Source organism: Cervus elaphus, chromosome 4, assembly GCF_910594005.1.
Source record: "Cervus elaphus chromosome 4, mCerEla1.1, whole genome shotgun sequence".
Taxonomy (NCBI): domain Eukaryota; kingdom Metazoa; phylum Chordata; class Mammalia; order Artiodactyla; family Cervidae; genus Cervus; species Cervus elaphus.
The window spans coordinates 65,220,276-65,229,070 of record NC_057818.1 but is presented as its reverse complement, the minus strand read 5'-3'; the positions used below and the strand labels follow the sequence as shown (position 1 = coordinate 65,229,070).

General features: G+C 65.4%; 1 protein-coding gene across 2 annotated transcripts; it reads left to right on the top strand.

Moving 5' to 3' along the window:
• The first annotated feature begins 991 nt into the window (after positions 1-991).
• On the top strand, positions 992-8,359 carry KMT5C (lysine methyltransferase 5C). Of its 2 annotated transcripts, none has more exons than XM_043900221.1 (9): positions 992-1,133; positions 2,791-3,050; positions 3,222-3,387; positions 3,755-3,864; positions 4,662-4,825; positions 4,970-4,989; positions 6,610-6,746; positions 6,834-6,994; positions 7,196-8,359. In XM_043900221.1, exons 2-9 carry the CDS (start codon positions 2,791-2,793, stop codon positions 7,693-7,695), a joined length of 1,518 nt encoding a protein of 505 aa, XP_043756156.1. In that variant the 5' UTR covers positions 992-1,133; the 3' UTR covers positions 7,696-8,359. The 2 variants fall into 2 exon arrangements, with proteins under 2 accessions (XP_043756156.1, XP_043756155.1); XM_043900220.1 differs by lacking the exon at positions 992-1,133 and adding an exon at positions 1,586-2,078.
• The last annotated feature ends 436 nt before the right edge of the window (positions 8,360-8,795 follow it).

Here is an 8,795-nt window from a genome sequence, read left to right as displayed (position 1 = left end):
TGCAGAAACCAGCTTCATACATTCATTCCTTCAGCACAAATTAACGAAGCACCTATTCCATGCTACGCATTGTTCCAAGAGCACAGGATATTTAGCAGTCAACAAAACAAAGACCGCCTGCTCCAAGTGTGGGGCTTATTATTCTGAGCGTAATTATGATGAATTGCTAATTATGTTTGCCTCTAGGATTGTAGCAGGAGGGTGATCCCTATTGGGGGCGTCGGGGGGTGCCCCATGAGAGCACCCCATGAGTCACGGCTTTCTCCAAAGCCCCTACTTCCGTCTTTCTGACCGATTCACCCACAGAGTGTTATTGGGGGTACTCAAAATTAAACAGGGTTTTTGGGGGGACGAGAAGGTGATCTAGAGCGGGGAAGGAAAGGAAAAGCCTTTTGTACCCTGCAGGGCTGTCAATAAAGTTTTGTCGCCTTGGCAACCGCAGGTCCAGTCGAGTTGGGGGTAGGGGGGATGGAAAGAGAGAACAGAAGTGCGCGCGCATTCAGCCCCGCTCGTCGGCCGTGGCTTTCCTGCTTTCTCCCTCTGGTGGCCGAAGGTTTAGCCAGAGAAAGAGAACAGGGAGGGCGTGACCCTAACGGTGACAGGCGGAGACCTTAGCCAATGGAAGCATGAGTCGCTCCAAGGCCAACCAATCACACGCGGGCTCTGTAGCCGACGGACCCCTCCCTCTTTCCTCTTGTACCCAAATAACCCGACCCAAACCCGAGTTTCGCCCGGAGCGACAGCGCTTTCGGCCAATGAGGGCGTCAACTTCTGGCCGTGGGCGGGGATACGTCTCCATGGCAGCGGCGGAAGGACAGCGGCGGCAGCCACTAGGTGCAGTTGGCTGCGCTTTGACGGCAGCGCGGGCGTGGCGGGGTTCTGTAGGGGCACCGAAGGGGGGCGATAGGGGCGGGGCATAACGGAGTCTGACCAATGGGGGCGGCGCAAGCTTCTCGGCACTTGAAGAGTGGCGGAGACATTGGCCAATGGGAGGCCGTAGTGGCCGCGGCGGGGCGGGCCCGGCGGGGCTAACTGGAGGCGCGGCGACCCGGTCGGACGAGAGCTGGAAGAGGCTGTGGGAGGTGGTGGCAGCTGCGGCGCGGGCGCCTGAGGAGGAGGAGGAGGAGAAGCGGGTGAGGGGCGGCGCGGGGCCCGACCTCTGAGCCCCTTCTCGGCCCCCGCCCCGCGCCGCCTTGGCTCCCGGTCGTCCCCAGCCCCGTCTGTCCCCCGGCCCGCCCGCCCCTCCTCGTGTCCAGGCGCCCACGTCTCGTGGCCCTTCGGCGAGCCTCAGGCTGCTCTCGGTGCCCAGCCCCTTCCCTGTGCTTCCTCCCCCAGTCCCCTCTGTCGCGCTTCAGGCCCTTCCCTGGACCCTCAGCTCGCCCTCTGAATCTGCACTCCCGTCCTTGGCCCTCAGGCGCGTCCCCTGCGCTCTCGCCGCCTGCCCAGGCCCCTGGAACCGCCCCCCCCCCCCCCCCGCCCAGGTCCTCCCCAGGCCCTTGTGTGCTCCCCCCAGTTTCCCTCAGCACCTCAGGCCTTTAACCTGCGTTCTCACTGCCTACCCAGGCTCTACCCTGGAGCCTGGGCGCGCTCCTCGCGGCTCAGGGTTCCTTCCTGGAGCCCCAGGACTCCCCTTGGCTCCATTTGCTTCTCCAACCCCGTTGTGGAACCCCTGGGTCGCCCCCCTCTACCTTCCCAAGACCCTCCCTGGACCTCCAGGTCCTTCTCTGCTTTCGCTGGAGCCCTGGTCTTCCTGCTGGCTTTTCCTGGGGTCCTCGCTGGGTCCCCAAGCCTCCCTGCCGCCCTCCCCCGCGGGCAGCCCGGGCCTTCTCCCTGCGCTGGCTCCCTCCCTGTGGTGTCCGCATTTTGCCTTTACCCCCTTGCCCCTCTGCAGCTTCAGTTCCGTCCCAGCGCCGTCCCGCAGCGCCCCCTCTTTATATTTCCTCAGCCTTCGGGTCTCCTCTGCCCCCTTTCCCAGCCGCTGTAGCTCCTGGCCTCTCTCCAGCTCCCCTTCCTCGCAGTCCCCCGTCGACTCCCCGAAGCACCCTGGTGTGGGTGCCGGGCAGGCCTCCGCCGTCGAGGTTAGGAGGCTTGTTTTGTTTTCGTTTTGCTAGTCGCCGTCCTTCTCCTGTGTTTTTTCTGGGCCTCCTCTGCCTCTCCACACGTTCTTTTTCTCTCCCCCCTCCCCGCGCTTTGTCCTCCGCGCCCCTCCCCCGGAATCCTTGGAGAGAGAGCAGGTGCTGGAGCCTTCCTGGCTCTCCCTCTCCTCACCACCCCCCCCCTCCTCCAGACTGCCTGAGGTTTCACCCCGAGCCTTCGGAGGAGGGCTCCCTAGGGCTGCTGGGGAGGCGGGTGGCGGCCGAGGCAGGGAGAGTGGGGGTGGGCTGAGGAACCAGCGGTTCTGACTCGGCAGGAGCTGCTGCCTGGGGCCCCCTGACTCCCACCTCCTGCAGGACTAAGCCTTCAGGGTTATCCCAGACTGCCAATTAATCAGCCTTCCCTGGTCTGTAGGGACCTTTGCGTGCCTGCGCGCGTGTATACATGTATATGGAAGTCCTAGGAAATCTGCGTGCACACATGGGGTCTGTGAATGTGTGTGTGTGGGCAAGGGGGGGAGTTGTCATAAGTGGTTGGAGGGTTTATGTCTGTGCTCAGGAGGCTGCGGAGGTGCAGCTACTAAGGATGGTGGCTGGTATTTCTGGGGGGGTCTCCCCAGTGTCAGAAGCACTTGTTGCATTTCGCCTTCACTGAGAGCCCTGCGAAGTCAGTACTGCCTCTCTCCCCGCTTTATAGATGAGGAGGCCAGAGGGCCCGCCCCAGGCTCACAGGGCTCACAAGTGGCACAGAGCAAGCACACACGCGGGATCCCAGCGCCGCGCCCCCTGCCCCCTGCTCCCCACCCACTGCCGCTGCCGCCAGAGACAGCATGGTGCGTGGGGCACCATGGGGCCCGACAGAGTAACGGCCAGAGAGCTGTGTGAGAACGACGACCTGGCCACCAGCCTCGTCCTGGACCCCTACCTCGGCTTCCGCACCCACAAGATGAACGTCAGGTGAGGCGACCCCGGGGAGGGTGGACCCAGGGATCTCGGGACCCCTGCCCTGCCACCACCACCCCTCGGCCCCATCCTGTTCTCAGCTCCCAGCGGGGGTGGGGTGGGGCCTGGGAAGGCCCACAGGGAATAGGCCAAGGCCCTGGGACCCAGGCATGCCCTCTCCCCCAGCCCCGTGCCCCCCCTGCGACGACAGCACCACCTGCGCTCAGCTCTGGAGGCCTTCCTGAGGCAGCGGGACCTGGAGGCTGCGTACCGGGCCCTGACGCTGGGAGGCTGGATGGCCCACTACTTCCAGAGCCGGGGCCCACGGCAGGAAGCTGCCCTCAAGACCCACGTGAGGGAGCCCTTCCCTTTCCTCCCCTTGGCCCTCATGTTCTCCTGTCTCCCCCACCTGTCCCGGGCCCTCCGCCCTGTCGGGCAGACCCTCGGCGCAGCCCCCCAGGACCCCCTGACTTCTTATCCATTGGGACCATCTAAAGCAAGGCTCAGACTCCTAGGACAGGTGCGTTGGGGGGCCCTCTGAGATGGAGTCTAACCTTTTCATTTGACAGATGAGGAAACTGAGGCCCCAACAGGGGAAGTGAGCCCCCTGAGACCACACAGTAAGTCAGTGGCAGAGCAGGACTAGAACCCAGGAGAGAGAGGGCCAAGGACAACCCTGCCCCAGCTCCTCACCCCACCCACCCCCTCACCTCCCCCAGATCTATCGCTACCTCCGCGCCTTCCTGCCTGAAAGTGGCTTCACCATCTTGCCCTGTACCCGTTATTCCATGGAGACAAACGGAGCCAAGATTGTGTCAACTCGCGCATGGTAAGAGGGCAGGACTCGCAGTCCAGGCCTGACAGGAGGCATCTCTCCCTGGGGACCGCTGGGAGAAGACACCCCCGCCCTTGTGGAGGAGACCCCGCACTGAGGCAACAGGGCCACGAAGATGTCTGTGTTGAGAGAAAGAAGGCAGGGCCTGGCCCCCAAGACCCTCCCTGGCCTACCGCAGCCCTGCGGAAGATGAAACCCCCTCCAGCGACCCAGGCTTCCTGGGGCTGCTGGGAAAGGTCTGACCTTGCTCCCAAGAGTGCACTGCTGTCCTTTTGCTCATCCCTACCAGACCCCCCCCCCCCCCACCAAGTAGCAATCACTGCTGGGTACGAGGGCAGCCCAGTGAGCAAGAAGAACCCTGCCCTCTGCTCACAGTCTGTGAGAAGGGGGTGGTGTGGTGCAGGCTCGCGGGGCTGGCCTCAGCTGCGCAGTGCTTCCTGAGCCTGCCTGGGGACTTTGAGTGTACTTGGGGGCCAGGCCTAGGCTGAGACCCACATAATGACTAAAGGGTCTAGTGAAGAGCCTGGGGTGCCTGGGGGGGGGCTTCCAGGCAGGACTGGACCGAGGGAAGCTGAGGCAGTGGGTGCCAGAGGAGCCCAGAGCAGGAGAGGATGCGTGCCAGGCATCTGTGGGTGTAGGGCGGCAGTGTGACTTTCAGAGACATTTGGGTGGTGGAGCGCGCTGGCCCGCATCAGTTCTTCCCACAGGAGGCCTGGGATGAGAGGCCCCTGTCCCCAGCGCTGGTGGTTGGGGAGGTACTCACAGACCCACAGTGAGTGGCTTCTTGGCAGGAAAAAGAACGAGAAGCTGGAGTTGCTGGTGGGCTGCATCGCCGAGCTGCGGGAGGCCGACGAGGAGCTACTGAGGGCCGGGGAGAACGACTTCAGCATCATGTACTCGACCCGCAAGCGCAGCGCTCAGCTGTGGCTCGGCCCGGCCGCCTTCATCAACCACGGTGGGGGCGGGGCAAGGGGCTGGCACGGGGGTGGGGGGGGGGGGGTAGGGGCTTGCCTGGGGGCGGGGTAGGGGCTTGCCCCAGCTTTCTGGCTTCTCTGACCCGAGTCTCTTCTCTCCCCTGCACACCCACAACTGGTTCCAGACTGCAAACCCAACTGTAAGGTGAGACCTGGGGGTCCCCACATCCGGGGAGGAATGGGCACGTGGGGAGGGGCTTTCGGGTCAGTGAAGAGCTAGAAACTGTCCGGGGTCTCCCCACCTGACCGTGCAGCTTCCCACCCGTCCTTCCCCGTGCCGGGAGGGAGGAGGGGGCTCTGGTAGAGTCACACTGGAACCCAGTCACACTGCCACCTGCTGGCTACAGTGCCCGCTCTCCGAACCTTGGCTGGGGGCGGGGCCGGTTGAGGGGGAGGGTGGTGGTGGTGGGCAGACCCGAAGTGCCCCTGCCCGGCCTCCCAGGCAGAAGCCCCTGCAGCTGTGATGATAGCAGGAGGCGGGGGAGGCCTCGGGGGTGAGGTCAGAGAGAGCCCTGCCCTGGAGATCCAGGGCTTCTCCTGATAGGAGGCCCTGGGAGGCAGAGGGAGGCCCCCCTCTTCTGTGTGTGGAGGACAGAGTGCGTGGGAGGGAGGAGTTGAGGGGTGACGCCCAGCAAGGCCTTGGGCGTGCGCCCTGAAAGTGTGGGCCTCCCTGGCCTTGGCCATCCTCCAGAGCCCCCCACACGAGAGGGTTGGAGTCCTGGCTCCCCTGCCTGGGCCCTGGTTTGTCCTCCCAGACGGGAAAGGGCGAGAACTCGCCTGCTGGCGCAGCTGTGAAGTCCGGCGTGTGGCAGTGTCCTCTGGGCTTTGGGGCACAGGCAGTGGGTAGGAGGGAGAGGAGGCAGGGCTTGGTGAGGGGGGCACCAGCCGCCTCATGGTGCAGAGCCAAGGCTGTACCAGTCAGGGCCAGGAGCTGGAGGAGAAGTAGAGTTTTCCCAGGTGTTGAGGTTGAAGGGGCGCACGCTAGGGTGTCTCAGATGGGGCGCCAGGCTGGGGGGGCTGGGAGGTCGTGGCACGGGGGCTTCCCTCGTGTGTGAGCTCGGTCGCCCCATGGCGGCTCCCGTCGGGTGCGGAGGGTTGGCGTGGAGGTGGGGTACAGGCCGAGGCTGGTGGGTAGCCCAGGGCAGGGAGGCCCTGAGAGGCCGGCTCCAGAGGGGTCTTAGGCACGGAGGGAATGCGGACACCTGGCACTGCCTGCTCGGGAGACGCCAGCCAGCTGTCCTGGCGTCAGGCAGGCCGGTGGCCAGGGCCACTCCCAGGTGTGTGTCAGGCTGGGACGGACAGACGAGTGGACAGATGGACAGGCGGGTGGGTGGGAGTCCCGCCTCTCCCAGAGGAGGAACCTAGAGGCAGGAGCAGGCAGGCGAGGGGGGTGGCGATCCTGGGCTGAGGCTGGGGGTGGACCCGGGCCTGGAGAAGGGGAGGCGGCAGAAGCAGGCGGTGCAGAAGCAGGCGGTGCGGGGGCCCGGCCACCCGAGGAGCCAGGGGATGGGCCGGAGGGAGCGGTTCCTGTGCGTTGCCAGGCCCGGTTAGGTCATCGTCCTGCAGTGAGGGCGGGAGCCGGCAAAGCAGTGGGGGGACCAGGGAGCCAGTGCTGAGGGCAGGCCCTGGGCAGGGCGCGTCCCGGGGCTCGGCCCCTGCCCATCCCAGGGGTGGGCCGTGAGGCCAGGGGCCCAGGCCAGGCCAGGCGGTGGGGGCAGAGAGCCAGGCCACCCCCAGGGCGGGGCGCTGAGCCTCCGGCCCCCAGTTTGTGCCTGCAGATGGAAACGCAGCCTGCGTGAAGGTGCTCCGGGACATCGAGCCGGGGGACGAGGTGACCTGTTTCTACGGCGAGGGCTTCTTTGGCGAGAAGAACGAGCACTGTGAATGCTACACCTGTGAGAGGTGGGCCGTGGGCCCTGGGGCTGGGAGCTGGAAGCGTGTCCTCGGAGGCCCAGCCCTCCCTCCTCACCGCCCCTCCCCCACCCCCAGGAGAGGTGAGGGCGCTTTCCGATTGCGGCCCAGGGAACCCCTGCCGCCCCGGCCGCTGGACAAGTACGAGCTCCGGGAGACCAAGCGGCGGCTGCAGCAAGGTCTGGACAGGCCCCGGTCCTGTGCGCACCCACCCCTGCGGCGCCGGGACCCCTTCTGCGGTGAGCACGGGCTGGGCGCTGCCCCGTCTTTGCGCTCCTGTCTCGCCCCTCCTCCCACGTCACTCCCTGGGTCTGTCCCCTCTGATGACCAGGAAGAGCCTTGGAGGAGGCGGCGTGAGCAGGAGCTGTGCCCCTGCGGGAGCCCTGCTCACGCAGCCGCCCTTTCCTCCCTGCCCCCCCCCCCCACCCGGGCCTCCACAGCCGCCTGCCAGCCCCTGCGCCCCCCGCCCTACAGCGCCCGCCTGGACGCCTCGCCCCTCTGGCTCCGCTGGCTGCCTCAGCCCCAGCTCCGTGTGCGTCCCCGGAGGCGCCGCCGCCTGCAGCCCCGGCGAGCCCCGCCACCTCCGGTTCTCCGAGCTGCCCGCGTCTCCCTGCACCGGTGGGGAGGCTGCGGCCCCCACTGCTGCCTGCGGGCGGAGGCCCAGGTGGCCCTGGGTCAGGCCCCCCGCGCCCGCTGGGCCCCCCAGCAGGACTGGCACTGGGCCCGGCGCTACGGGCTGCCTTCTGTGGTCCGTGTGGGTCTGAGCCGCGTGGCGCCAGCCCTGCCTCCCACTGCCAGCCCTGCCCCTGCTAGGACCCCCGGCCCCATCCCCGTCCCCAAGCAGGCCCTTGCCTTCACCCCCTTCTCCCCACCCAAGCGCCTGCGGCTGGTGGTCAGCCATGGCTCCATTGACCTGGATGTCAACAGTGATGGGCCGTGACGGGCTGGACAGGGAGGCCTGGCCTGGGAGAGCAGGGTGTCCTTCCTTGGTCCTCTCCTGCCCAGCTTCTCGGGGAGCCACCTCCAGAAGGAGCTCTTGGACCTCTGGGAAGGAGTTGACCTTCGACTCCAGCACAGCTTTGACCTGGGGGCAGGTTGACTTGGACACCCCCAGGGATCTGACCCCTGACCTTTTGTGACTGCTGACCCCTGAGCCACCCCCACCCTGGCAGGGAGCCCTGGCCACTGCCGCCCACCCCCTACCCCCCGACTGCAGCCCCGGCTCCAGGCTGGAGCCGTTCCCTGCCCACCTCCTCCTGCTCGGGGAGCAAAGCCATAGGGGCGGGCTGCCCGCAGGCCTGGGGGAGGTGGGGCTGGCTGGGGTGGCCTCCCTAGACACTGCCCTGTGGGGGAGGGGTCAGCTTGCTCTTAGCCTGTGACTGTCTGAGTGGGGGGTGAGGGGGGTTGGCCAGGGGCTCGTCCCCACCACCCCCGTGGGTCTCAGGGAGGCCGGATGCGACCTCATCTTTCTCATGGTGCTATCCCTGGTGCTACTGGGGTGTGGGGGGTCTCTCCCCTCCCCCACACCAGAATGGGATATGTTGGGGGGTTGGAAGCACTTGAACTTTTTATTTTATTTTATTAAAACGTTGTTATAAGCAGTGCTCCTGGAAACATTTCATTTTGACTTATGTTCTGAAGAGATGTCCGTTGGGAGGGTGAGACCCTAGGCCTTGCTGGGGAGACCAGACTGGGAGGAGGCAGCCAAGACTTTGGGCCCTATAAAGCTTGGGAGGGTGAAAGGACAGTGGACTCTGAGGATGACCAGGTACAGAGGCAAGAATCACACTACCACACCAACTGTGCTCATGAAGAATGCTTCTAGACCCATCGTCTCATGCAGGAGGGGAGTCTGCCCATTTTCCAGATGAGATCACTGAGGTCCAGCAATTAGAGTGACTCACCCTGGGTCACATGGGGCCAGATCGCACTTGTCTGAAGTCTGAGTCCCTCATGTGTGTCACCTGGGTTGGCCTAGCTCCATGAGGCCAGGACAGTGAATCGTCTCATTTCTTGAGATCCAGTTCTGTTTTCAGTTCC